Consider the following 26,622-nt stretch of genomic DNA (forward strand, 5'->3'; position numbering starts at 1 on the left):
CCTTCTCCCTGGGCCAGAGAGGAACCCAGGTCCTCGACTGACTTACATGACACCAACATGACCGAAACCTAAAGTTCAAAAGACTTGATACAAGTCCAGTGGGTGCTGTGAGGGTGAGGTGTGTCTCTACCAGGTGTGGGCTGAGGGGAGGGTGAGGTGTGTCTCTACCAGGTGTGGGCTGAGGGGAGGGTGAGGTGTGTCTCTACCAGGTGTGGGCTGAGGGGAGGGTGAGGTGTGTCTCTACCAGGTGTGGGCTGAGGGGAGGGTGAGGTGTGTCTCTACCAGGTGTGGGCTGAGGGGAGGGTGAGGTGTGTCTCTACCAGGTGTGGGCTGAGGGGAGGGTGAGGTGTGTCTTTACCAGGTGTGGGCTGAGGGGAGGCGGTCGGTGGAGCGGTCGTCGCGATGGATCTGAAACTTCTGGATGCCGTTCATGCCCTCGAGTGCGGCGAAGCCCTGAAGGGGCACCTTGGAGGTGCCTGTAACAAACTGCAGGAACTTGGCCCGGTCGGCCTGGTCGAAGGAGCGCAGGGCCCTCCAGAACCACTGGATCTGGGTACACCACACGTCCGGGTAGAAAAAACATGGGAGTCGTTAGGGATAGCAATAGCAAAAAGTGGCGGTCTGATTGGTGAGTGTGTGTGTGCAGTCAAACGGGTCTTCGGTCTTCAGTAGCGGCTGGTTGAGTGTCCTACCTGTATTGAGCTGGACTGGTACTTGTGGTACTCGGTGTTGGCCTTGAGGTCGTCGATGTCGATGGTGGGCAGGCCGGAGATGAGCAGCTCTAGCTCCTGCTCTGTGAAGATGGAGATGAGCCTCTTGGGGATGATCTCATAGAAACCCTCCAGGAAGGCGGCCAGCTGCTTACGGATGGCACCTGGAGGAGGAGGAAGGGAGGGGTCACACCATTAGGATCCAACAGGTTTACTGAAATATTCTCTATTGCTTTCTCCAAATAAGTTCAAAGCGTTAGACAACTGACACTTAGTATTGGCCTTATTCTGAAAGCCCTCAGCATGTGTGATATTGGTTGTGTTTTCCGAGCCCCTCTTGCCACTCTGATGTGATGACTTGGTTGAAGGTTCTCACCGGTCATCTTCATCTGGCACACCAGGTGCACGTACTCCTTCTTGTTCTCCTCCGTCACGATGATGTTGGCCCCGTTGGGCTTCAGGTCCCGCACCTCACACACCCCAAACTCCTGAACCTGTACACACACACACCAGCACACATGCTTCAGTGCTGCTTCACAGTAGATAAGATAACCCTTGGGTAACACCATCTCAGTAGCAGCCCTTCAGTGCCGTCAGATGGATAACCATCCGCAGTGCCACAAACACGGATATTGAATCAAAGATAAAGACGTAGATCATTCTAGAATCAGGCCCCCGAGGTGCTGCATCCTCGGACAGTTTGAAGAGGTGGTGAAACCCACTGGACTGGGGAGAGGGCTGAGGAGGGGGCTGAGGAGGGGGCTGAGGAGGGACTGACCTCAGTGCTGAATGTCAGCTCGTAGCCCAGGGTGGACACATCGTTCTCCAGTAAGTACACCAAGCCCTGGAAGAAGGGGTAGTCCTCGCTCTCCATGTCAGTATACCTGGAGGAGGACAGACGACACACACAGCAGTCAACCTCACAGTCTGTCTCCACACACAAAGCAACACTTGACGCTTGCACAGCACATTACGTGAAGTCACAACCACGTCTCAGTGTCTCAGTGAGTCCTGGCTAGCGCATGGTGGGGACGCTACCTAACACTCTTGCCCAGGATGTGCTTGTAGAAGCTGCGGGTGAAGTAGCACTCCAGCAACCGGTTGTCGTAGACGGCCTTGGCCACCACGCGGCCCACAAACTTGAAGTAGCTGAGGTGGTTGGGGTTGCAGTGGGACGACGGGTTGATGGTGTAGGTGACGCGGTCGCCGGGCGAGGTGCGGAACAGGGCGTACATGGGGTTGAACATCTCCCGGGAGATGATCATGTACCACTCCCTCAGCAGGCCGCCAGCATCCTGGCCCTCCTCGCCCTCGAACACAATGTACCTGCAGGGGGGGATGGGGGAACCCAGAAAGGGGGTGAAAGGGAGACATGGCAACTCATTCAGCAAAGTGAGAGAGATGACGAGAGAGCTAGACTGGTAGAGAGAGAGAGAGAGAGAGAGAGAGAGAGGGGGGGGGGGGTTCTCACAGTCTGTTCTTCATGTCCTCTGGGCTCTTGCGGTGCAGCTCTCGGTACGAATCCTCGAACACGTGGTCCCTCCTCACGTGCACCGCCATGTCCTCCTTCCTCAGGCCCTCGTCCAGACGCTCCAGCTCCTGGCGGAAGTACCTTGGTGGGGGGGAGGGGAGAGGGTGAGGGGTTGGGATGGGACGGGGACCCAGCTTTACCCAGACTCACTGAAGAAGAGTTCTCCCCCCATAAGGTTTCGCGTGACATGAACTGAAAACTTTCATCTCAGAAACCAACACTGATGGTGTGTGGTGAAGAAAGGGGCTGAACATTGTGGCGAGGGGAGGGTCTGTGCGTGTCTGTGTGTCTGTGTGTGTGTGTGTCTGTGTGTGTCTGTCTGTGTGTGTCTGTGTGTGTCTGTGTGTGTGTGTCTGTCTGTGTCTGTCTGTGTGTGTCTGTGTGTGTCTGTGTGTGTGTATGTGTGTGTGTATGTGTCTGTCTGTGTGTGTGTATGTGTGTGTGTATGTGTCTGTCTGTGTGTGTGTATGTGTGTGTGTATGTGTCTGTCTGTGTGTGTGTGTATGTGTATGTGTCTGTCTGTGTGTGTGTGTGTGTATGTGTATGTGTCTGTCTGTGTGTGTGTATGTGTCTGTCTGTGTGTGTGTATGTGTATGTGTCTGTCTGTGTGTGTGTATGTGTGTGTATGTGTATGTGTCTGTGTGTGTATGTGTCTGTGTGTGTGTGTGTGTGTCTGTCTGTGTGTGTCTGTCTGTGTGTGTCTGTCTGTGTGTGTCTGTCTGTCTGTGTCTGTCTGTCTGTGTCTGTCTGTCTGTGTCTGTCTGTGTGTGTCTGTCTGTGTGTGTCTGTCTGTGTGTGTCTGTCTGTGTGTGTCTGTCTGTGTGTGTCTGTCTGTGTGTGTCTGTCTGTGTGTGTCTGTCTGTGTCTGTCTGTGTGTGTCTGTGTGTGTCTGTCTGTCTGTGTGTGTCTGTCTGTCTGTGTGTGTCTGTCTGTCTGTGTGTGTCTGTCTGTCTGTGTGTGTCTGTCTGTCTGTGTGTGTCTGTGTGTGTCTGTGTGTGTCTGTGTGTGTCTGTGTGTGTCTGTGTGTGTCTGTGTGTGTCTGTGTGTGTCTGTGTGTGTCTGTGTGTGTCTGTGTGTGTCTGTGTGTGTCTGTGTGTGTCTGTGTGTGTCTGTGTGTGTCTGTGTGTGTCTGTGTGTGCGCGCGCGCATGTCTTCCATACTTCCGCTTGACGTCGAAGTCCAGGATGCGGATGTAGTCGACCAGCACGGCGAAGGGCCCGTCGGCCAGGTGGGTGGTGGACTGACGCAGGATCTGGTTGAGCACGGTGCGGTGCGTCTCTGAGAGAGGGGGGGGAAGGGAGGGGAGACACGGAGGTGGACAGAGAGACAAACGAAACAAAAAGGAATGAAGGTGGTTAGTTGCCATGTCAAATCAGAACCCGTCAAAAGACCGAATCCATCCATTTCCCTTCAACCCCCCCCCCCACTGACCAGCGAAGCGCAGGAACTTCTGCGTGTCGGGGGGCAGGTTGGAGGAGATGTGCATGGAGGAGGGCTCCCGGGAGAAGAAGGGGTCCAGGGAGGAGGGCGTGGCGGGGGTGAGGGGCGCTGGGGACAGGGGCGGGGGCTCGTCCTTAATGTGGGACAGCTGGCTCTCCCGCGTGTCGCGCACCGGCGGCTTGCTCTCGCGCTCCGTGGCGTGGACCAGGAAGAAGGCCTCCACCGCCGGCTGCAGCACTGCAGGAGGAAGAGGACATTAACACACACACACGTATAGGGGTGTGTGGAACTGTGTGGAACGGTACTGTGGAAAAGGCACCCCAGTTCTTTGACATGAATATTGTTTTTAGTCTTCTGTATTTGCGCAGCAGTATTAAAGTGCAATGCAGCGAAAGGTTTCGTCTTTTCATTGAAGCATTTTTGCTTTACCGTTTTAAAATGTCATTGTGCCCAAGACTTTCTCATAGCACCGTATATGTACGTGTGTGTACAGAAGGACAAAAAGAGCGGCATGGTGTAAAGACAGACATGTGTTGTGTCAGACAGACGTGTGTTGTGTCAGACAGACGTGTGTTGTGTCAGACAGACGTGTGTTGTGTCAGACAGACGTGTGTTGTGTCAGAGCGGCGTGGTGTTACCCAGGACAGCGTGCTGGTCATGGGACTCCTCCAGCTCCTTCAGACACTCCCCGAGCATGTCCCACAGCTCGTCCAATAGCAGCTGCTCGCTCAGCAGGGGGAGGTCCGGCAACCTTTCCTCGTTCTCTGATTGGCTGTTGCCCTCTTCGTCTGTCAAAAACATGCCAAATGAAAACGATCAATAAAGGTCTACGCAGTTTGGGGGAAAACAACCGCGTGCACAACCAAGTGTGTGTGTGTGTGTGTCTCACCCAGGGGGGCAGGGTCCTGGTCCAGAGGGGAGGGCTGGTCCACATCCATGGGGGAGTCATCCCTCTGGGCGGCCTGAGACTCTGCCTGCACCTCTGACTGGAGGGTGGGAACACAGGGGGCAGGAGGACCATGAGGAGGGGGAGGGAGGACAGAGAGACAGAAGGAGAGAGAATATGGGAGGCAGCAAGTGAAAAGAAAAACAGAGAGGGTTATCAATACAGGTTTGTGCTTGCGCGGCCCTAACCATGTGCACTCCCGAGTTTGCCATGCAACGTGACATTCCCAAAGACCTCACACAGAGCGCGGGACAGGGGAGTGGGCGAGGCCAAAAGCATGAAGCCATGACAACCAGCCAATAATCATCATCATCAACTTGAGATCAGATCCAACAGAGGCAGGCAGAATATTCTCAATCCAGACGGCCAACAGTACGACACCAGACAAGACAGACAGATTGTCCGCACAGAGAATGCGATGCATGTATTGCTGTCTGTTCACGAGCATTCAGTCTTTGTCGAGCTTGAGTGTGTGTGTGTGTGTGTGTGTGTGCACTCAGATGGCGGGCTTTGATGATGATGCTGTCTGGGTGAACGGCACGCTGCTCCAGAGACCCTGCATGACGTGTTCACGTGATTGGCTCGATTCAGATACTGCTCACTGGGCTAGGGGTCAGTCTGGGTATGATGTCAGCGACATCACTCGTGGTATCAGATGTGTGTGTGTGTGTCAGCAGTATGATGCGGTAATGACCTGTTCATACATTTCTCAGCGCAATGTATGAGTTCATGTTGTGCATGTGTGTTGTCAGCACACACACGTACACTTTGGATGAAATATTGGGCGTATTCAACGCGAGCGTGTTAGATGTAGTGTCTCATCTCAGCGTAAGCTTGGGGCCAGAGTGCAGTATGCCTGGAGCATTTGCATGATGGGGGTTAATGCTGGTACAGGAAAGGTTGTGCTGGGTGGGAGTCGAGTTTGAGTATTAATGAGAGTAGGCATGGTATGCGAGCGCGTTTGGCCACAAGCCGGAGTAGGATGTGTGTATGGAGGGTGATGAGTGTATGGGTGCAGGTGAGGCGTGTGGGCGGGTGTGTGTGTGCGGGCTGGCTCCATCAGTAGCGGTTGTGCCCTGCTGTCAGTGCGGCCAGTCATGCTAACCGTGGCGGCGGCAGCAGCAGCAGCAGCGCTGGGTGGGGCTGCGGGCGGGGCAGCGGCGGGCACATGGGGGGCCGCGACCGAGGCTCCGGCGGCGGCGGCGGCCACGACGGCAGCGGCGGTGGGGGGCGGGGCCTGCTGGAGGCGGCGTGCCCGCTGCCCCTCTCTCACCATCTGGATGATGGCGTCCGCCTCGGCCTCCAGCTGGCGCACGGCGGCCTGGATGCTGCTGGCCGAGCCCAGACTGGTGGAGCCTGGGGAGGAGGAGGAGGGGTCACTACAGGAAGGAACAGGACCTACCTACTACATTTACATTTATTCATTTAGCAGACGCTTTTATCCAAAGCGCCTTCCAAGAGAGCAGCTGGATTATCAGGTACCACGGATACATGTGTAGACAAAATATTGTTCATTAGCTATTAATAACCAGAGAGGGGGACAGTGTGTGTGCGTGCTCTCTTCCTACCTAGCCGTCCTGTCTGCTTGGCCTTCTTGTTGGCGCGGCGTGTGTCCTCCCTCAGCTGGATGATGACCTGCAGCACGCGCAGGAAGAACTTCTGCGTGGACGTCTTGGAGGTCAGGGAGCTCATGCAGGGCAGCTGGAGCTCGCGGCCCCCCAGAGTGCGCTTCTGGGCCGCCACGATCACCACGCTCTCCGACCCGTCGAACCTGCGCCCCCGCCAGCGCGCGGGGACGGGCGGCGAAGCAGAGGACAGTCATTACGGAGCACTGGGCACAGCCGGCACACCACGCTTCAGTCTCTCTCACGTGCGCACATCATCACACACACACCTAGTAGCAGGGCTTTCTATAACCAGGGCTGTCAGGTGTTCATAAGGCCTGGATGGGGCCCCCCCCAGCACCACCCTCTCCTCAGCACCACCCTCTCCTCACCTGCTGGGCACCTTGCCCCTGAGCCTGGCGGACAGGGACGAGTCGTCAGACGGGGCGTCAGGTGACTGGGCGTCGGCCCGGGCTCGTCTCTGCTGCTCCAGGTTGTACTCCCTCAGCTCAGCCAACAGAGTACCTGGGGGGGGTCAGAGGTTATACATGAGTACCTGGGGGGGGGGGGGGGGGGGGGCAGAGGTCAGACATGAGTACCTGGGGGGTGTGTGTGTGTGGTACTGACCGATCTGCTTGCAGAGTGTATACCCCAGGTGGCGGGCCCCGCTCAGCAGCAGTCTGAGCACCGTGTCCCTGGTGGCTCCATCTCCTCTGGACAGCTGCAGCAGGATGTTGGCCGCGTCCTCCAGACCCTCCTCTGAACACGAGTGGGAGGTCAACACCTGGACACGCACACACGAGAACGACGACCATCAGGTTAACAAGAAACCTGATAACCACCAGGGAAAACATAAACCTGATAAACCTGAACCACCAAGACAGACAGATCACACTCAAAGAAACCCTTAAACACACAAGAGGCAACGACCTGTTTGGGGAGCTGTGTGTGTGTGTTCATACCTCCACGGACAACTGCAGCTGTTTCTCTGTGAGTCCCGTTGATGCCAGCTTGGTGTCGCTCTCACTGCTGACGATTCCTCTCTGCTTCCCTGTAAGGACAAACGCACACCTGAATCTCTCTCTCCTCCACCCAGCCAGTCTACATGCTGCCCTGAGCTCCATGCTGACCAGCACATACACATCCTGTACATTATCTGATCTAGTACACTGGCCATGCCCAGGAGGGGGAAATGTAGGTGTTTCAGCAGCAGAGATACAGGCAAAAGCTAAGGTTTGTGCTTATGGGATATGCTGTCCATGTGTTGTTGATGGCTAACATTACTGAACTACTAATCTGGGAGCTGCAGAAGTGTCTGTGACATGAGTCCCAAGAGGGGCAGCTGACCTGCTGAGCCGGCTCCAGAGGTGGAGGTGATGGACACGGCCGTGGAGGACGTCTGGGAGGCAGCCAGCCCCGTCCCTGAGGACGAGCCCTGGACGGCGCCCAGCAACACCGCCCCGGGGACCACCGAGCCCTGGGCCACGCCCGCCGGCACGGGGGCTGCGGCCACGCTGGTGGTGGTGGAGGTGGCCGGGTTGGCGATGCCGGCGGCGGCGCCGGCCTGCGGGGCGGGGTGCCCGGCGGGCACCTCGGTGGCCTTGTTGTCGGGCAGGGCGATGGAGATGAGGGACAGCAGGCGCAGCAGCTTCTCAGTGAGCAGGGAGCTGCGGCGGATCACCGGGTGGGACAGCATGTTCATCAGCTGGCCCAGCGGAGACGCCTCCAGGCTCAGCTGGGCGCCCTCCGCCTCGCCCGCGCCGCCCAGAGGCACCGTCTTCATGGAGGCCTTGCCCTTGCGGCTCACGTTCATGTTGTCCAGCTTGACCAGCAGGTCCCAGAAGTCGGTGGAGATGCCCAGGGACTGGGCGGCCGAGCAGGAGCCCAGGGAGTTCTGGCCGGAGGAGGGGTTGCCGGGGGGGTTGTTAAGGGAGGTGGCCCCACCTCTGGAGCCGCCTCCTCCTCCTCCCCCACCTCCAGAGGCCACGGCACACAGACGGGCGTCCAGGTCGGACGAGGACGACGAGGAGAGGAGGTCCTTGCAGCGTTGCTGGGTGAAGTGACTGGGGAACACCTGGAATGTCGGGGGGAGGAACAGAGTGAATTAAGGCTCAATGCCAAAACGATCCAACAACCAATCCGACACCTGACTGGTGTGGTTTGTTGACATTTCAAGGAACTGGTTTGCCTGGTGGCAGCCAATCCCCCCCCCCCCCCCATCACTCCGCAGTCATGTCCCCCCTCTCTCACCTTAGCCAGCTGGATGAGTGTGTCCAGTACATGACGACAGACCACGGGAGCAGCCTGGGGGTGGATGTGGACGGTGGAGCCGCCCCCGGAGGCGCAGGTCACGCCCCCTCCGGCCCCCGACATGGCCCCGCCCAGCGTCCCCGCCCCGGACGAGCCGGCGGCGGCGGCGGCCGAGGAGTGGCGGTCGGCGTGCTTCCTCCCGGACGCCCGCTGGATCTGGAAAATGTTCGTCCGGCAGCCCAGCGCCGCGTCCATGGAAACGGAGAGCCAGGAGAGCTGGGAGGAGCTGCGGGACTCCACCCTGTTCAGCAGCTCCAGGGAGGAGGACGAGGAGGAGGACGAGGACGAGAGGGAGGACGAGGCCTGGGAGGCCGCCTTGCCCCCGCAGCCCGCCTGCGAGGCGGCGGCCCTCTTCCCGCGGGCCTCGTCCAGGCGGGACGTCTCCAGGCACACCTCGCTCTCGCTGCTGCGCTGCAGGATGGACAGCAGGCTGCGGATCACCCAGCCGCGCGTCTGCGAGTGGTAGCACAGGTTGCGCAGCACGCGGTGCAGCCGGCTGGTGTTGAGCTTGGGCTCGTCCACGAACAGCAGCACCAGCAGGCAGGACAGGGCCTCGTGGTCCAGGAGCAGGCGGCCGCGGAGGCGCAGGAGGGAGTCCACGCTGGAGCTGGAAGGTCTGGAGAGAGAGAGACACACCTCAGTCAGAAACGGGGAGGAGATGGAGCTCTATACACTTTGCAGATCTAGTCCACATAAACATCAGCGCGCACACACACAGTCCTCCCTCACCTGCTGTGGTTGGCCCCCCCGCCCATCTGGAAGGTGCCCCCCCTCTGCACCGCCAGTCGTGTGTACTGGACCCCCCGGTTGCCGCCCAGGCGGCTGGTGAAGGCGGGCGAGCGCAGGATGGCCGACAGGGCCGAGGACGAGCTGTGTCCGAACAGGCGCTCGTGCATCAGCTGCCGCTGGCGCGCCTCCTGCTCGCGGCGCAGGGCCGCCGCCTCGGCCGCGATGTCCGGGGGCATGACGGCCAGCACGCTGTCCTCCATGTCCTCCAGCACGCTGCGCCGCAGCTCCGACGGCAGCGTCTGGATGAAGGTGACGGGGTCCAGGGGCGTGTCGCTGGTGGGGGGCTGCTGGGAGAGCTCCCGCCTCTGCTGCTCGGCTCTCTGCTGGGCCAGGACCTGCAGGAGGAGGGGGCGGGGGGGGGTTAGGCTTTCTACAACCAGCTACACCGCAGTATGACGGTACCATTATATTGGGAGTGATCTACAGTTTGTCTACTTGCACCAAACCATGTTCTGGTCGTCTGGCCTCTGGGAACATTGTTGAAGCGTGTCTGACAGTTGAGCTCTGTATAACACTGCAGAGGTCTGTCTGCCATGTACTGACAAGGTTTCATTTCCCCGGTCCTCACCTCTTCCTGAATGGCGGGGGGCAGGGCAGCCAGGAACTCGGGGCTGACCTCTGTGACCCCGGGCCCTCCGCCCAGCACGGGGGTGGTGGTGGAGGGCAGGGTGGATGTGGCCGGGGGGCGGGACGGAGGCCGGATGCCCAGCTGGTTCTGCAGGACCTCCCGGCGGATGTCTTCGGGCAGGGCCGCCAGGAAGGACGGGTCAACACCCTCCGGCAGACTGATGCCTGGAGACGGAGGAAACAGATGGAGTGAGTCGAGTGTGTGTGTGTGTGGTGAAAAGATCAGAGCACACACACACTTGAGAGCATCGTGGGCTCATAGGATCCCTCACCTGCCAGTGGGTCCTCATCCTCGTTGCTGGTGGATGGGAGAGGCTCTTCCTGGATGGCCTGTGATTGGCTGTCGGCGCTGTCACTCCTGGGGATGGTCTCACCAGGGGAGGAGACTGAGGTTGAGCTGGATGGAGGATGGGGGGGAAATATGTACATGTTCAATAAGTGCCATTTCCTTAAAAAAAATTATACACACACCACCCCCCTGACCCCCAAGTCACTCACCCAGTCTCTGCGTCCGTCTGCCTGTCTGTCAGGCCACTGTCTCCACTTCCAGACAGTTCCTGGGACAGGTGACCTGGCTGGACAGGGTTGGGGGCGGGGTCTTCGTGCGTGGCAGAGGCGGGGCTACTGGTATCCATGGGTGACCCCTCGAGCTGTGACACGCCCACGGCAGCAGGCTCAGACGTCTCGACTATGTCTGGGCTGAGGGAGGCTGGAGGGGGAGACACGGGGCCAGTCAGTTACCCAGAAACCAACCGCTCACCATTTGACACAATCATTTGGCGTGACAAGTGACTAAGTGATTTGTTTTAAGAACACGGAGACAGAAGTAGGCAGAACAGTTCGGTTCGACAACATGGCCGCCAATACGGATTTAGCGCCTTCACTGGCGGCTCAGTCGGTGTACAGAATTTTGATAGGGTTGTCAAAATGAGTCTACCTTCCCTGACTCCATCCATCGCTCCTCCTCCTCCTCCTGCTCTCTCACCAGTAGTGGGCGCCGGGGACATCTCCATCTGGGACGCCTCCACGTCACAGTGGGGCCGCTCTCCTACTGACAGGGGGGGCAGGCCCGCCCCCGCCAGGGCCACCAGCGAGTTGGTGTGGGACTCTCCCAGCAGGAGGTCTGCGATGGGCTGGTGGACCTGCTGGCTGATGGCCGTCTCCAGGGAGACCAGGGCCTGTTGGTGGGGGGCGGGCGTGGTGGGCGTGAGCTCCCCAGAGGGAGGGCCGCTGAGGAAGCCCTCCGACACCCTGGGGGGGTCCAGGCAGGACCCGGTCCCGCCCTGGGCCTGCTCACCTTCTGATTGGACAACACAGAGAAGATGGGGAGGATTTAGTAAACGCAAGAGGCGGGTCAAAGGATTACATCAGCCAATGACAACAGCGAAGAGCTCCGTTTAGCGTCCATGTGCCGGCAGTAAGCACAGATGTTGGGCGGTGGCACTAAGGAAGGCAGTAAGTTGTATAGTTATCTCCTATACGGGGTGCACAATCTTGATCCCCAACAACAACACAACTTACTACCTCACCTCAGCACACCGAGAGGTCCTGCTGCTGAACACACACACACACACAAAATGCATACCACGACACACTGCAGTGTGTGTTTGTCAAAACTCCAGTTGTAAACAGGGGGAGTCAGGTGGCTGAGTGGTTAGGGAATCGGGCTAGTAATCATAAGGTTGCCGGTTCGATTCCCGACTGTGCCAATGACGTTGTGTCCTTTGGCAAGGCACTTCACCCTACTTGCCTCGGGGGAATGTCCCTGTACTTACTGTAAGTCGCTCTGGATAAGAGCGTCTGCTAAATGCCTAAATGTAAATGTAAACAGACTAAAACTAAAAGGCTCTATTAAGCCGGTTCTTCTTCAGAGCTTTTGTCTGAGCCAAGCTTGGAGGGCTGCGGTCTCCGCGGTGACGGACGACGGGAGCGACGGCTGCTGGTTGGTTGAGGCGTTGCCTTGGGAAAGACAGTAGACTGTATAGTTATCTCCCAGATCTGGTGTGATCCTAAAACTATACAAACTACTACCTCAGCCCACAGCACGCACTGTCTTCAGGGACGAGTCCTTCCCGTCGCTCACGGGTCACCTCCACCTCTCCACTACCTGAGCTGGAGGAGGGTGGAGGGTGCATGGGATGATGCGTGGGGGGATGGAAAGGAGACGGTACCTGCTGAGTTCTCTCCAGCACCGTTGACGGTCCCCAGACCAGAAACCTGGAGAACAGAGAGGGAGAAACAGTCAAGTCAGCCTGAGGCGGAGACATCGGCATGTGAGGATCTTCTTAAAGCCCTTCTCTCCTGTGTCTCTCTGTCTGTGTGTGTCTGTGTGTGCGCCCACCTGCAGACTCTGCTCCCTGGCCTCCTCTCCTCCTCCGGAGGTCCTCCTCTCGTTCTGCTTGGCCTCCTCCTCCTCGGCCAGCTGCCTCCTCCTCTTCTCCCTGCGCTCCTCCAGCTCCTCGTCCCTCAGGCTCTCCAGGTGCTGCAGCACGGGCACCTTCACCACTGCAGGCAGCACACACCAGGGAGAGTTTAACACCTCTGGGGCTTTGTTGTGGATTTGTTTTGCTCCATCAATCAAATCGTCAAAGTGAAGGAAGGACTTGGCTTACCGGCGACACAGTCGTGCATGCTCTCCGCGTCGAGCACCTTACATTCGTCCGTCCAGCGGGTTAGGGCGGTGGGGATGCTGGAGAGGGTTCCTGGTAGAGAGGACCACATGTCAGACCCTCTTCCAGCCTGTCACATGAGGGGACGGTAGCGGCACGTGTGGGGTGGTAGCGGGTCTTACCGGCCTGTCCCCCGGTGCTGCTCTGCTCGTGGAAGAAGTCGTCCAGCAGCTCGTCGTCCGAGCGGGCGATGATGTGCACGTCCTCGTTGCCCACCAGGAGGCGGGCGCGGCCGCGGGACTGCAGGGGCAGGGAGCTGGACAGCTGCAGGATGTCTGCTGCCGCGCTGGGGCCCAGCAGCCTGGGAGGGGGAGGGGCAGATACATTTACTACCACATGATTACAGTCCAACCAATAGAAACACACGCACAAGTTTGTTTTTCTAACCGAGTGGGGCCCGACCATTCACTTCCATGCAAACTTGGGGTCTCTCGCCCCTAACTCTTAATGTAATTCTAGCCCTAAAGCCCCTTGGGGGAAAAAAGCATTTGAAGTCAAGCCTTTTCACGTTTCCCTAGACTTGTGAGGGAATTTGATCCCCACAAGGGTAGTTAAACAAGACCCCCCCCCACACACACACACAGCCTCACCTCTGCAGGATGAGCGGGGGGTTGGGCTGGCGGTTGCCGGGGTAATGCACGTGGATGGTGTGGCCCGTGTTGGCGGTGAGCTGGCGCAGCGTGCGCTGGTTGCGGCCCATGCCTGGCGCCAGCCGGCTGCTGGTGCCCGCCCCGCCCAGGGTGAGGGAGCCGTGGTCGGCGTGGCGCACCATCAGGGGGTGGGAGCTGGGGATGTTGCCTGGGGAGGGAGGGATGTCAGCTGAAGGAACACGGTAGACAGAGAGAACAGTAGCACACATTAGGGGGACATGTTCGCAACCCCAAACTCACTTTATGCTACATTAGAAACACGTCAGACACATTTAAACTACTACACTACTTTGTCAAATGTTTAATTGACATCTCCTATGAATTATCCACTACAACAAATACTACACTGTATATACACACAGTACAAAAACACATTTTACACAACTAATTATACGATTACTACTAATTATACTACACAAATACATCAACAACAATGTTTGTGATCATTTCTGTAATCGTTATATTAAGTAAGCCTGCACTAGTTGTGGCAGCATCCTTCATGAGTGACTGAACCGTGAGCCGGTGAGCCAGAGTGCTGAGGACTCCTTCTCACCCGTGGTGGAAAACATGTTGTCAAACTCGATGATGAGGTCGTCGTCCCTGTCAAACCTCTCGAAGCGGATGTGCGGCGCCGCGTTGATGTCGGGGAAGTCCTCGTCCAGCTCCATCTCGGAGCCCTCGTCGTCATCATCCTCGTCGCCCTCCTCGTCATCCTGATGGACGGCAGGGGCAGACTAGCTCAAGTACTACACTGTTTACATGCCGGTGAGTTCCTACACACACAGTGGTCATGGCTCTGACTCTCTGCCCCTACCTGGTCTTCCTCCTCCTCCTCCTCCTCTTCCTCCTCCTCGTCCTGGCTGTCCTCGTCGTCGTTGCTGCCGCTCGAGTCTTCCTCCTGCGTGTGCTCCTCATCCTCCGGCTCCAGGATGTTCATGGAGTCTGGAGGGGAGGGGGGGGGACAGGAGGTCAACACGGCTGAAGGACAGGGGGGGCTTGACAGGGGGGGGGGGCTGGGGGAGCCCTGTTACCTTCTCTGTTGGCCTGCAGCGTGGACGCCTGGCTGATGTTGGAGGGGGCCTCGTCCATCAGCACGTCCTCTTGGGATTCATCCTCGCCACTACGCCCTACTGATTGACAAGAGCACAAAATCAGAGGCGGAGCCTTCGGTAACTTTCCTTTTTTTAAATCTATAAAAAGTGGATCCAAAAGGTCTGAGGCCACTAGTCAAGATCCTTCAATTTTGTCCAGGAAGCAGGGGGTGGGGTGGCTCACCGATGATGGTGCTGTTGACGGCTCCGGCGTCTCTCTCCAGCAGCTCGTCGATCAGATCCACCAGCTCGTTCTCCACCTTCACACAGGGAGGGGGAGTGTTAGCAGTGTTAGCCATCAAACCAGGACAACCAAGGCAGACGGGTCGTAATCCATCAGCAGTGTGTGTGTGTGTGTGTGTGTGTGTGAGTGTGTGCGTGCGCTCACTCACCTGCATAGCTTGTGTGCTGAGGACCTCAGGCTGGCCGGCGATGACCACGGAGTCTCCCTCCGTCTCTCCGTCCATCAGGTCGTTGTCTGGGCCCTGGACCCTGAGGCTGCCCTCCACAGGCTCAGTCTCCCCAGAGTCTCCTGAACACACAGCAACACACCAGCACTGACACCAGCTCCACTAGCACCAGCCCAGCTAGACCCAACACTGACACATCTATATTTAAGTCCAGATCCCCTGTTGGTTTATCAGTGATGTCAATACAACACAAAGTAATGGTCTATCCCAGGCTTATACCAGTTGGAGTGTGTGTGTGTGTCTCCTGTTACCTGGGTCCTGTGTGTTGCTGTTGCTGTCCCTGGTGGCGCCCACAGTGTCGTGCTCCGTCTTGCTCTTGCTGGAGCCTCCCTTGCCCCCGAACAGGCTGCTGGGCTGGTTGACGATGCGAGACAGGGTCTCCAGGGGCTTGAGGGCGGCGTTCACAGTGTTGGCCATGTTGGGACTGAGAAACACAACCACATGGAGAGACACACATGAAGTTAGACTTCTCAAACCGTCCTGGGGTGTGTCAATGAAGCATGAGGCTGTCAGGGAATGGACGTGTTTGTGTTTCCAGTCAGGGTGCTGGATCAGGTGTTTGTCGAGGTGTGTTAAGCTGTGTGTGCTGAGGGCTCCCAACCTGGACAGGTCGAGGCTGTGGGGCACGCGGGCCAGGTCGTTGACCAGGCCCTTCTTGAGGAAGAGGCGGATGATGTTGTTCATGCCGTTGTGCTGCGTCTTGGCGGCGGCTGTGCTGTAGAAGCTGGAGGTGGACGGGCACGACTCCATGATGGTGCTGATGATGCACATCACTGCCTGGAGCCTGGAGGAGGAGGAACAATTTCAGGATGCTATACGCTACGGCTGCAACAACGAATCGATTATTAAAAGCGCCACTCTAAGTCGCGGAGATGTCTGAGTATTAACAAAAAAAGTTCACGCTATTCGTGTCACATTCGGAAGACGCTAATTTGCAGTGTCGCGTTAGGGACTGGGTGAAAACTACCCATACCATTTAGAAAAATGTAGACTTATAATATTTTTATGAATATAGAACCTCAAACAGATACTGTGATACTGTGAATTTGCATTGTCAGTTCTGTTTTTGAATAAAGGGTTTTAAATTAATGCTTTGTCGTTTTTTTTATCCGATTCATCGATTAATCGAAAAAAGAATCAACAGATTAATCGATTATTAAAATAATCGTTAGTTGCAACCCTACTATACGCCTTTCTGGGGTTCCCGCCGCCAGTGAACACAACTCCTTTTTTCATGTTCATGGACGTTTCTATGACCGCAAAAATAGCATTTCCGTGACCGACTAACTTGGTGCAAAACTTCAGTTTAAATTAGTTTCATCGCCACAGTTCTCCCCAAGGAAAATACTCCCCCTCAGTATTCCAGAAGTTTCCTGAGCAGTGAGTAACCCTGCCTTCGCTACCAACCTGGCGTGCTTCTCCGTGCCCTCCGCCATGGCCAGCGCCCGACTCAGCGCTGCCTTCACCTCGTTGACCAGGGCCACCTGGGCGTCGGTGCCCGTGCCGGCGGCCGCCAGGCTGGCCAGGAAGAGGCGTGCCAGGGCGGGGGTGTCCTTGTCCTCAGAGTTCTGGGTGTGAGGCAACAGGTGGTCCAGGACAAAGGCCAGAACACTGCAGTCCTGTTGGGGGGAGGGGGGGCAGAGGAGAGGCGGGCAGGTGAGGTTTAGGTCAAAAAAGCATTGTTGAAAGTGGCGCTGTGAGTTTTTAAGGCCAGAGGGAAATGATATACTTTTGTGGGTCACAATAAGTGTTACAAATTGGCGTGGCTCCACAGAGGACAGCAGGAATGAGTCAGACACAAGCCTGTTTACAGTCTTATAAATAGCACGCTTTCTCAGGTCTGAAACTGACCCAGAATTGAATCGTGTGCTTTGTAAGTCTGTGCAACTAGGGACAAATACGGTGCTATTGGAGAAAATATTACAACCAGAACACCACACACACACTGCTTAAAAGGCGGCAGATGTCTGACCCAATACTGAACAAAGCCCGGTTATTTTCTGAAATAAATAAATGCGATAATACCAATTAAAGGTGACATAGAAAATAGCACGACTACAACACAGCCAAGCACTCGTCTCTGGAGCTCACCTCCTTGATGAGCTCTGATTGGCCGGCGGTGTAGCAGTAGGAGGCGATGAGCGTGGCGATGCCCACGTAGGAGCGCACCAGCTCGGCCAGCAGGCGCAGGATGGTGGAGGTGGGCATCAGGGGCTTGCTGGCCTTGGCCTTGGCCCCCTTGCCCTCCTCCGAGCCGGCCCCCTTCTCCCCCTCCACCTCCTTCTTCTCCTCTCGCATCTCCTCTGGCGTGGAGGCTGTGGGACCAAGAGAGAGGCTTGACTGACTGTCACACAAGCAGTGTTCAAACAGAGGTAGGGCCAGGGACACCAACCGTCCCACATCAACCTCTTTTCAAATCTAGCCTTTGTAACCAGGTTCCAGCGTCTCACTGGAGCCTCAGTTGGAGGAGCAGGACTGCGGGGGGGGGGCTCACCTTCTCCTTGGGGCGTTCCAGACTGGGAGGACTCAGCCACACCTCCGTCTGCAGCAAACACCTGAGCCTGGCGAGGGGGAAACACACCGTCAGCAACACACACACACACCTCCATGTAGGTCTATTAGGAAAGAGCGATGGTCCACGTCACACACACACACACTTACGTTGATGTGGAAGGCAGACTGCGAGTCAAAGTCGCTGCCCTGCCGTGTGAGTCTGTACTGCTGGTACACGTCGTCGCCCACATCCTGCAGGATCTGACACAGGTCCGGACCTGCTGGAGCCGTCGCTGCACGCTCCTCGGGACGCTCAGCTACACACACACACACAGAGTTAGCACCCAACATCTTAGGGGTCGTACTGAACCTCCAGCCTCCCCAGTGAGGACAGTGTCGTACCCTCTTCGGGGGCGTGGTAGGCCGCCAGGGCGTTGAGCATGTCGTAGATGACCTCCTTGATGGTGTCTGGGATGGCGGGCAGCGGGGACAGCTTGAGGGGCGTGGTCTTGACCAGCTGCACCGCGTTGGGGCCCTTGATGCGCAGGTTCTCAAACTCGTCGTCTGACGCTGGATCCACAAGGAGAGGGTTTGTAAATATACCAACAAAAACAAAAAGACATTGACTAGAAACTTTGACCCAAAGCTACATACAGAACCCCAAACACAGAATGCAGCAGATAACCAAGACCTATATCGCTCTGGATAAGAGCGTCTGCTAAATGACTAAATGTATAAGTTCTAACTAACACAGTGTGGTTACTGACAATCAACACAACTCAGCGACTGTGTCAGGAAGTTCTTATGACAGTGTTCAGAGTGCATTGCCATGACAGGGTGTGACAGGGTGTTTGGGGGTCTCACCGGTGCCTGCCCCGCGGGGTGCCGGCAGCGCGATGCGGACGCAGCTGTTGGCCGTGTCGGCGAAGCACTCGGGGTTGCGGCATGCGGCGGGGCCCAGGACCCTCAGGATGTAGTTGATCTCCCGGGAGCCCAGGCTGCCGGACACCACGCCTGACGTGGTGCTGCCCGCCCCGCTGGTCACGGCAGACCTCACCACCTGGGGGGGGGGCACAGACGCTACTACGTTAATTCGGTTTTCATTACACGAGTGTGCTGTGTATCCGAGTTGTATAACATTTTTTATAATAATGATTGTGTGTGGGGTAGTTGTTTATGTGATCTTAACCATTAATCCAATACAAAAAATATATATCTTGAGCCATGTAATTCATAGTAAAAAAAAAAATTTACACGAAAAAGAAGCCTAAAAAGGTGTTTTCTCGACTCGTACTGTCAAGTGAGTGCGAGTAAAAAGCGACCCTTCCAGAATCCAAACGACATAAGCGAAACCAAACATCGGCGGTGCGCGGGGAGGTCCCGAGGCCTGACGCACCTTCTCCATGGTGTGGCGCAGCGTGGCCGGGTCCTCGATGATGTGCCGGAACAGCAGCGTGACGAGCGGTGTGAAGCCGTTGAAGCCGGAGCCCTGCGTGAGCCCCAGGATCATGCGCGTGCTCTTCAGCTCGGCGAACATCATGGCGTAGTGGTGGGTGCGCGTGAGGCGCAGGCAGAGGCGCAGCGTGGCGTGCAGCGTGTCGGGGTCCACCGGCACGCTGATCATGCTGACGCAGGCGCGGATCAGCACCGTGGTCATCTCGTCCGTCAGGCCCTGCACCACGATGGCCCCGCCCGGGGAACGCTCCGACGCCGAGGTGGAGGAGGAAGAGGGGGGGTCCGGACCGGTGCAGGGGGGGGCCGGGGGCGCCGAGGGCCCCGTGGAGGAGGGGGGCTCCTTCTGCTGGGGGCCCTCGTCCTTGGGGGCGCTCATCTCCACCGCGGTGGAGGCGGAGTCTGGGAAGAATGAAGGTAGGGGGGGTGGTAAGACGTTCGACCAGGACTTCTAAACCTGTTGACTGGCTTTGAGTTGACTTCTCCGGGGGTGTGGAGGCTGTGGTTACCTGGGTCTGTCTGGGTCTCCTCCAGGGTCTTACTCTCCTCTCTCTCGGTGTCGGCCACGCTGCCTGCCTTGGAGGGTTTGGGCACGCGGGGCACTCTCTGGACAGTCAGCATCACAGGCCTCCTGTTACCAGTCTCCTCATTCACCTGGGGGGGAGAGAACAGATGTAGTGACAGGGGTTAAACATCACTGCTGGCAGGAGTACAGGCCAGGAGGTGGGTGGGTATGTGTGTCGGAGGGGGGGGGGGATTTTAAGCCAAAATCTTTGAACAAAAGCACCAGAGAGTTCAAACATCAGAGAGGGACAATCAACAGAGAAAAAAACAACCAAAACCAGAGAAGTCTTCAGCGGCATGTTGGCGGGCTTCACCTGCACCATGGTGTTGAACTGCACGGTGTATCTGCGGCGGCCGGCCGTGAAGCGCACGCTGCTCTCCCCGGCACGCCAGGCCGAGTCGATGGTGCTGTTGTTGGAGGCGCTGTAGCTGCACCAGCGGCCCGACCGGTCGTCAAACCAACGCCAGTTGTTCCCGTTGGGCTGCAGGTACTGGAGGAGGAATACAGAAGATCGTGTAGTGTGTGTGTGTGTGTGTGGTGAAGTAGGAAGAAGGGATTCCGATCTTGTCGTTGCTCTACGCTAGGGACCTCGGTGTGTGTGTGTGTGTGTCCAGGTGTGATTCTCACCTTGTTCATCTGGGCTCTGCGCTTGGATGAGACGGCCATCTTCTCGTAGAAGTCGATGATGAGCAGCACTGGGGTGATCCACCTGAGGAGAACAAGGATCTGATCAGCGCTAAAACACCAGCAGGCATACGCTCTCTGCATGTCTGTAGGGAGACACGGGAGAAGCTAAGCCAGCAGGGGGCCGTCCGTCAGTCCTGTGTTGGTGGTGTGTGTGTGTGTGTGTGTGTTGGGGTCTCACTTGGGGGTGTGGACGTCCTTCTGCTCCTGAGCAGCCTGCAGGCAGGGCTGCACCACCTCCAGCAGCTTGGTCAGCACCGCCAGGATGCCGCTGTTCTCCACCACGCGGGCGCAGGACAGCTTCAGCTCCTGGAACACACACACACACACACACACACACACATTTACATACAGACGCAATCAAAGCTCAGAACATGCGTGTAGAGATGCTCTGAGCAATAACACAGTCCAGATGTCTCCTCCCATCATTATTTGAGGTGCTGACGCGCCTATGAAGAACAGGAGAGAGAGAAGGCCGGCCGCCCTCGGCCCCCGTACCTCAAACAGCAGCGTGAGCAGCAGGATGCGGGTTGCCAGGTTGGAGGCCTGGGGCAGGGTGGCCATCTGTCTGGTCCACTCTGCCACGGTCTTGGTGTCGCTGGTGGTCAGGGGCACGGCTGCCTTGATCAGCACGTCGGCCGCCTCCCACACCTGCAGCACGGACACACACACACACACACGTCAACACGGAGCCCAGGGATGATTGGATATCCTTTGATTTGATAGCTTGCCGAGAGGGAAGACAGGTGATCCATAGTTCAAACCAGAGTTAAGAGACCCAGGGTGATTCCAACCCCTAAACCCCTCCCAGCCTGAGCCACGGAGGGGGCCTCCCCCCACGTGGACCCCTCTCGGGACGGTCACCATGACCACTGACCTGGTTGACCACCTGGCGCAGGATGAGGTCTCGGTACTCGGGGCCGTTCCTCTTGATGGCGGTCATGAGCAGGTCACAGAGGCGGTACACCGTGTCGGGCAGCTCGTCCAGCAGGTGGAAGCAGCCGGGCAGCATGGAGTCTGTGAAGGCGTGCAGCTCGCCGCTGTCCAGCGGCTCCGCCTCCAGGAAGCGCTCCAGGCAGCGGGCCTCCTCCTCCTCCGCGCGCTCCCGCGCACGCCGGTCCTCCTCCTCGCGCCGCCGCGCCGCCTCCTGGGAGGGGGGGGGGGGGGTGTACAGTGTGTGCTTGACAGTGTCCGAGTATGAGGGGGGTGTACATGTGTGGCTGAGTTGTTAAGCGTGTGTGTGTACCTCTGGGGAGTCGGAGCGCTGCTCCATGCTGACCTCCTGTCCCAGGGACATGGCGATGGCCCTCATCATCTGGTCCTCCTCAGACATGCTGAGGTCCTGCAGGGGGCACAAACGCAACCCAAGCTCAGGGATCTGACCCAAAAGTCGAGTCAGATACGCTCGGGAGAGCACTGAAGCTCAGAGCGCAGTCCGTGAAAATACGTCAACGTGAGAACGTGGGATGAGAGGAGTGTGTGAGTGTGTGCGTGTCTTACTCTGACAGCTCCGCTCAGCAGTGGAGGAGGGTGTGTGAGCAGGTACTCGGTGGCCTGCTCCATGGTGCTGGTGTTGAGCAGGGCCTCCATGGCGTGCTCCCGGGAGAAACCCATGTCCATCAGCTGGAGGCACAACACACACGCACTGTTAGAGCAGCGGGAGGCACAGAGAGGGACAGACACACAGAGACCGACACAGAGAGGCAACGACAGAAAAACAAGATAATGGGTGATGGAGCACTGAGAGGGATGCTGTTCACGGTGCAAAAACTTCAGAATCCAATGGACGAGGAAACGGAAAATAAAAGGTTTGTGAAAGAAACCGTCTAAATGTGGATAGTGAACACTCAAGAGGGGAAGATGTACTGACAGGAGGAAGCAGCATGCTGGAACTGAAACAGCATGCCTTCCCTCACCTCTGCACCAACTCATCACATAACCGGTGCCACCTTTATTTTGAAACCACTGTTTTTCTCTACACGAGCATTCTGACCTTTTCAACTTTTGCCCTGTAAAATCTGACTTGTGGATTCTCTCCTTCACCCAACCGCCCTCCAGCTCTCACGCTGTTCTGTCACGTTCTCCCGCTCCCTGTTCTCCTCACGCCTCATCACCCTCTTCCCCTGCCCTCCACTCCTTCCAAACCCGCCACCTTCTACCCTCCTCTCCTCATCGCCATCCTGCTGTGGTCTCTCCCTGCAGTAGGCTAACCCTAACCCTCCCCCTCTCCCTGCAGTAGGCTCTAGTACCTGCTGGAGCTGCTGCAGGTTGACCTGTGACTGCCTCTCTCTCTCTCTGCTTCCTCCCTGTCATGGGAACAAAGTGGCCAGCGTCAGACCAGAGGGGAGAAGTAGGGGTGTGACTGGAAGAAGAGGTCTTCAGACAACAGGTCAATTCCATCTCATATGAGCTGTGTTAGACACCACGGTAGACGGTAGCTAACAATGCTAGCGTACTGTAGCTGGCTAACAATGCTAGCGTACTGTAGCTGGCTAACAATGCTAACGTACTGTAGCTGGCTAACAATGCTAGCGTACTGTAGCTGGCTAACAATGCTAGCGTACTGTTGCTGGCTAACAATGCTAGCGTACTGTAGCTGGCTTAACATGCTAGCGTACTGTAGCTGGCTAACAATGCTAGCGTACTGTTGCTGGCTAACAATGCTAGCTTACTGTAGGCTGCTTACAATGCTAGCATATAGGTGGCCAACAATGCTATTGGAAATGGCTGACAGTTGTCAACATAGCGATATGTTGCGATACGTCAAATATGTTAGAACAGCTTGATCAGTGTCAATTCCAGATCTTTTGCCAATCATTAAACAGACTGAAGCGATGGATGACGCAAAATGATATTGCAATGTGTTCCCCAAAAAATAAGAAAGAATCCTCCACACTCCCCACCACCTTTTCTAACCTCCGCCGCCCCCCTCACCTGAGTTAGCTGGGGCTGGTTGACCTGAGGATCTCTCCTGGGGGTAGAGTTAGTGGAGTCGTCCGCTCCACCTCCTCCTCCTCCTCCACCACCACCACCACTACCACCTCCACCACCACCTCCCCCACTTCCTCCTCCCCCACTTCCTCCTCCACCCCCCCCTCCTCCTCCTCCTCCTCCTCCACCCCCTCCTGCTGCTGCTGGTGGAGGTGCTGCTGGTGGAGGCGGTCCTCCGGCCGCAGGCCCCGGTCCTGGGGGCCCCTCCCCCACCACCACGGGCGCTCCAGGGGCCCCGACAGCCACCACGGGCCCTGCGGGGGGCCCTTCCTCCTCCGGCCGCGCCGTGCCCTCCCTCTCCTTGGCCAGGCGCTCCTGGATGACGGGCTCCCCCCGGAGGATGTGGCAGAGGATGGCCAGCATGGACTCAGCCATGCGGCCTCCGTACACCTTCAGGGGCTTGCGGTTCCACAGGCTGCGGATGCAGTTGAACGCCGCCTAGAGAGAAAGGGGGGGAGGGGATATATTAAAGAAATGGAACACACACCAGCACACACACACTCGGCACAACCATTAGCATCTCACACACACGCGCTCTCATAATTCACACACAATTCAACGTGACCTGGCTGTCTCCCAGCGCTGCTACCGACCTTCTGAGTGACGATGAGGAAGCGCAGGGCGCTGAACTGGGGCGTGGTGGGCGTGATGCCGGGCACCTTGGCGGGCAGGGAGTGGGGAGAGTCCAGCACGGTGCTGGGGTTCACCATCTTCTCCACCAGCATCAGCCAGGCGTCCAGGAACTCGCCCGTGCCGTCGGGCAGGTCGGCGTGCTCCAGCCCCTCTGACACGGGCACCTTGCCCCCCATGGACAGGGCCCAGTTAAACGTCCTGCGAGGAGAGAGAGATGGAAGTCAGTACAGCCGGATGAACACACCTGACATTATCACGACACTCATTCGCATTCAAACTCCCTTTGCGCATGTGTCAAATTGCTGATAAGGACTTTGACAAAGGGAATGATCAACGTGTCTTGATCTTGGATGACAAGGCATGTTTGTGGTTTTTGCCGACTCACTCGAACAGGGCGTCATGGCCGCCGGAGCAGAAGAACTTCTGCAGCATGAGGTGGTAGGGGTACTTCCTCTCATCGAACAGCATGGGCGACGTGAAGCCCACAGAGCAGATGAAGAAGGTCAGTCTGGAGGAGGGGACACTTCTCACTTTACACCTTCATAACAGCCTTCAAACCACCAGAGAAATAGTGCCTTTTTTCATTTGCTCCCTGTAATTGCCTAGCTCTGCGGTACCCATATGGCATTGGTATTCAAGCACAACATTTTAAAAGAAGCCTTATTTCCACCTAGACCTTCCGACAGCAAACGGCCGGTGCACCCACTCTGACCGCACAGCTGAACCGTGCGGGCCGGTTGCGGGAGCGTCCGTACCTGAAGCGAGGCGTGGGGGTGTAGGGCGGCGGCTGCCAGCTGAGGCCCTTGGTGAGCAGCTTGGTGAGGGAGGAGGCGGTGGCGCGGGCGGCCGGCGTGGGGGCCGTGCCGGTGCTGGTGGCGTGGTGCGAGCGGCGCTGGCGCACCGGGGAGCCCACGCACAGCTTGACCAGCAGACCAAACAGCTCAGCCAGGGCCCTGCCCAGACGGGAGGAGGCTGGATGGAGGGAAGGAGGGAGAGAGGGAGAGGGTGAGAGAAGGAGAGGAAAAAAAGGGACAAAGAGAGGGAGGAGGACGTTTAGAACGATCTTCAATATCCTCGAAATGATCCAAAAACTGTCCAGGGAGAGAGAACTTAAAATAGAACCAGCCTAAAACAAGTGAATCTAAAGCGACTGAAAAGTATCCACTGACTAAGACGGCCAGTACCGCCCGGGGGGCTCCCTCACCAGACAGCAGGGGCTTGATCTGCTTGATGCGTGTGGCCATGGCAGGGGTGAGCTTCGACTTGGCCTTGGGGTCGGCGGCGGCGGGCTCGTCGGTCTCCATGGGGGCCAGCGTGTCCCCGTCGAGCCCCATGCCCTCCAGCAGGCCCTGGGCGGACGGGTCCACAGACACGGCCTCTGCGTCAGCTGGAGGAGCGGAGAGAGACGGGGGTTAGAGCTGGCCGGGGGGGCAGAGGGACAGCTGGACTTGGGATTCTGCGCCATTTACTCATTCAATCACAAGCCAATGGGTGTATAAAAGGTGACATTTGTGTGAGGAGAAGCTCTGTGTGTAGTTGGTGCGAGGAGTATGTGTGTGTGTGTGTGCATTACCGCTTCTCCTGGAGGTGGAGGCGGCTGCTGAGGAGCTGCTGCTGCCAGACGGCTTCTCCTCCTTGGGCACCAGCTTCTGCATGTCAGCCTGGCCGAACTCACAGCCAGGGGGCAGGCTGGGTGGGGCAGAGGAGAGGGGGGTCAGAGAAGACGACTCAGAGAGAGACAGACTGGCAATGAAAGTAAAACAGCAACTGAGGGGGGAAAAAGGGCTAAAGATAACACTGAGATAAGAGCAGGTTGGTGTGCTGACCTGTTGGGGGTGCAGAGAGACAGCAGCACAGTGCTCTCCCACACCAAGGAGCAGTAGAGCTGGCTCAGCTTGTTCAGGACACTCAGGCCCAGCTGGGAGCCCCACTGGTTCACAGAGATGGCTCGGATCTCGCTCTGTCGGCAGGACAGGAGGTCTGTCAGCCTTACACTTCCATTACAACAAACAGCCCAGCCCCGCCAACCCACCCGACACTAAACCAGACTCTGATGCCCTTGTGTGTATTTATATATCAAGTTATCATGCCACACGTAGCCCTGCTCTTACCTGTCCCACGCGGCAGGTGTGGACGAACATGAGGATGTAGGCGTGCGCGGCGGTGAGCGCGTGCAGCAGCGGCGTGGCGCGGGCCGACAGGGTGGCGTCGGTGACGTGGCCGGCCGTGGCCAGCTCGCGGAGCAGCACGGAGCCCCCGGGCACCTCGATGGGCCGGTGGAGCGGCTCCAGGGCGGACAGGATGCTGTCCAGCTGACACAGGCCCTCCTGGAGCACCTTGGGCTCGTGGGAGAGGGTCTGGACGAGCAGAGGGGAGAGATGGGTCATTACAGCAGTCACACATGGGTTGGTTCCCCCCCCCCACATCAACAAGCGACAACGCTTTCATTAAGTGAGAAATTCTTGTCAGAGGTAACTATTCCCAGGCACTGATCGTCCTGTTACAACATAAGACAACCGACACACATCAATCCAGTAGGTGAGTCCAGGTATAGCCCATCTGTACCTGTTAAGGATGTTAGCTTGACATCCCTACCCTGTACATAACCCCACCCCCCCCCCCCCACATCTGTCAACCGGGAACAGGCCCTGAATGTACCCCCGTCCTCCCAGCGTGTGCTCCAGCGTGGGCCCTCACCAGTATGGACTTGCAGACCCCGGCCACGGCCTGGCAGGCGGCCGAGGTGGGGAAGTCGATGGGCAGGTTGGGCAGGCCCAGGATGGACACCAGGGGCAGCAGGCCCTTCTGGCTCACAAACTCCTGGCAGTGGTCGTCCGTGGTGTTGTTGCTCAGGATGGACTCCACAAACTTCATCTGGAGAAAAACACAACAACGACAGACGATTAGTGTTTTGATGCAGAACCCCGGCGGAGGAAGAACAAACAAACAAAACACTGTATTGGTTTT

At 57.4% G+C, this 26,622-nt stretch overlaps 1 protein-coding gene across 1 annotated transcript in view; it reads right to left on the reverse strand.

The window, feature by feature from the left end:
- huwe1 (HECT, UBA and WWE domain containing E3 ubiquitin protein ligase 1) overlaps nucleotides 1-26,622 on the reverse strand; it is a 38,661-nt gene that overhangs the window by 962 nt on the left and 11,077 nt on the right. The window contains exons 24-83 of the mRNA XM_067240699.1: nucleotides 26,353-26,529; nucleotides 25,767-26,012; nucleotides 25,482-25,615; nucleotides 25,229-25,344; nucleotides 24,860-25,042; nucleotides 24,411-24,627; nucleotides 24,041-24,163; nucleotides 23,616-23,853; nucleotides 23,308-23,460; nucleotides 23,094-23,129; nucleotides 22,281-22,337; nucleotides 21,532-21,654; nucleotides 21,278-21,373; nucleotides 20,909-21,178; nucleotides 20,530-20,682; nucleotides 20,213-20,340; nucleotides 19,975-20,056; nucleotides 19,661-19,837; nucleotides 19,292-19,436; nucleotides 18,727-19,184; nucleotides 18,195-18,390; nucleotides 17,733-17,900; nucleotides 17,499-17,647; nucleotides 17,332-17,398; nucleotides 16,929-17,152; nucleotides 16,245-16,456; nucleotides 15,439-15,621; nucleotides 15,089-15,261; nucleotides 14,760-14,899; nucleotides 14,552-14,627; nucleotides 14,308-14,406; nucleotides 14,091-14,218; nucleotides 13,830-13,989; nucleotides 13,217-13,445; nucleotides 12,749-12,927; nucleotides 12,570-12,659; nucleotides 12,299-12,462; nucleotides 12,129-12,174; nucleotides 10,895-11,257; nucleotides 10,456-10,666; nucleotides 10,230-10,354; nucleotides 9,899-10,122; nucleotides 9,271-9,665; nucleotides 8,482-9,157; nucleotides 7,579-8,305; nucleotides 7,194-7,282; nucleotides 6,859-7,015; nucleotides 6,624-6,756; nucleotides 6,196-6,398; nucleotides 5,733-5,983; nucleotides 4,571-4,667; nucleotides 4,320-4,469; nucleotides 3,673-3,918; nucleotides 3,402-3,519; nucleotides 2,182-2,322; nucleotides 1,749-2,036; nucleotides 1,489-1,594; nucleotides 1,087-1,204; nucleotides 693-874; nucleotides 359-549 (exon numbers count right to left, since the gene is read on the reverse strand). Coding sequence (XP_067096800.1) covers nucleotides 359-549; nucleotides 693-874; nucleotides 1,087-1,204; nucleotides 1,489-1,594; nucleotides 1,749-2,036; nucleotides 2,182-2,322; nucleotides 3,402-3,519; nucleotides 3,673-3,918; nucleotides 4,320-4,469; nucleotides 4,571-4,667; nucleotides 5,733-5,983; nucleotides 6,196-6,398; nucleotides 6,624-6,756; nucleotides 6,859-7,015; nucleotides 7,194-7,282; nucleotides 7,579-8,305; nucleotides 8,482-9,157; nucleotides 9,271-9,665; nucleotides 9,899-10,122; nucleotides 10,230-10,354; nucleotides 10,456-10,666; nucleotides 10,895-11,257; nucleotides 12,129-12,174; nucleotides 12,299-12,462; nucleotides 12,570-12,659; nucleotides 12,749-12,927; nucleotides 13,217-13,445; nucleotides 13,830-13,989; nucleotides 14,091-14,218; nucleotides 14,308-14,406; nucleotides 14,552-14,627; nucleotides 14,760-14,899; nucleotides 15,089-15,261; nucleotides 15,439-15,621; nucleotides 16,245-16,456; nucleotides 16,929-17,152; nucleotides 17,332-17,398; nucleotides 17,499-17,647; nucleotides 17,733-17,900; nucleotides 18,195-18,390; nucleotides 18,727-19,184; nucleotides 19,292-19,436; nucleotides 19,661-19,837; nucleotides 19,975-20,056; nucleotides 20,213-20,340; nucleotides 20,530-20,682; nucleotides 20,909-21,178; nucleotides 21,278-21,373; nucleotides 21,532-21,654; nucleotides 22,281-22,337; nucleotides 23,094-23,129; nucleotides 23,308-23,460; nucleotides 23,616-23,853; nucleotides 24,041-24,163; nucleotides 24,411-24,627; nucleotides 24,860-25,042; nucleotides 25,229-25,344; nucleotides 25,482-25,615; nucleotides 25,767-26,012; nucleotides 26,353-26,529 — 11,186 coding nt within the window. The remainder of the gene's footprint in view (nucleotides 1-358; nucleotides 550-692; nucleotides 875-1,086; nucleotides 1,205-1,488; nucleotides 1,595-1,748; nucleotides 2,037-2,181; nucleotides 2,323-3,401; nucleotides 3,520-3,672; nucleotides 3,919-4,319; nucleotides 4,470-4,570; nucleotides 4,668-5,732; nucleotides 5,984-6,195; nucleotides 6,399-6,623; nucleotides 6,757-6,858; nucleotides 7,016-7,193; nucleotides 7,283-7,578; nucleotides 8,306-8,481; nucleotides 9,158-9,270; nucleotides 9,666-9,898; nucleotides 10,123-10,229; nucleotides 10,355-10,455; nucleotides 10,667-10,894; nucleotides 11,258-12,128; nucleotides 12,175-12,298; nucleotides 12,463-12,569; nucleotides 12,660-12,748; nucleotides 12,928-13,216; nucleotides 13,446-13,829; nucleotides 13,990-14,090; nucleotides 14,219-14,307; nucleotides 14,407-14,551; nucleotides 14,628-14,759; nucleotides 14,900-15,088; nucleotides 15,262-15,438; nucleotides 15,622-16,244; nucleotides 16,457-16,928; nucleotides 17,153-17,331; nucleotides 17,399-17,498; nucleotides 17,648-17,732; nucleotides 17,901-18,194; nucleotides 18,391-18,726; nucleotides 19,185-19,291; nucleotides 19,437-19,660; nucleotides 19,838-19,974; nucleotides 20,057-20,212; nucleotides 20,341-20,529; nucleotides 20,683-20,908; nucleotides 21,179-21,277; nucleotides 21,374-21,531; nucleotides 21,655-22,280; nucleotides 22,338-23,093; nucleotides 23,130-23,307; nucleotides 23,461-23,615; nucleotides 23,854-24,040; nucleotides 24,164-24,410; nucleotides 24,628-24,859; nucleotides 25,043-25,228; nucleotides 25,345-25,481; nucleotides 25,616-25,766; nucleotides 26,013-26,352; nucleotides 26,530-26,622) is intronic.

The sequence above is a fragment of the Osmerus mordax genome, chromosome 7 (genome assembly GCF_038355195.1).
Source record: "Osmerus mordax isolate fOsmMor3 chromosome 7, fOsmMor3.pri, whole genome shotgun sequence".
Classification (NCBI taxonomy): domain Eukaryota; kingdom Metazoa; phylum Chordata; class Actinopteri; order Osmeriformes; family Osmeridae; genus Osmerus; species Osmerus mordax.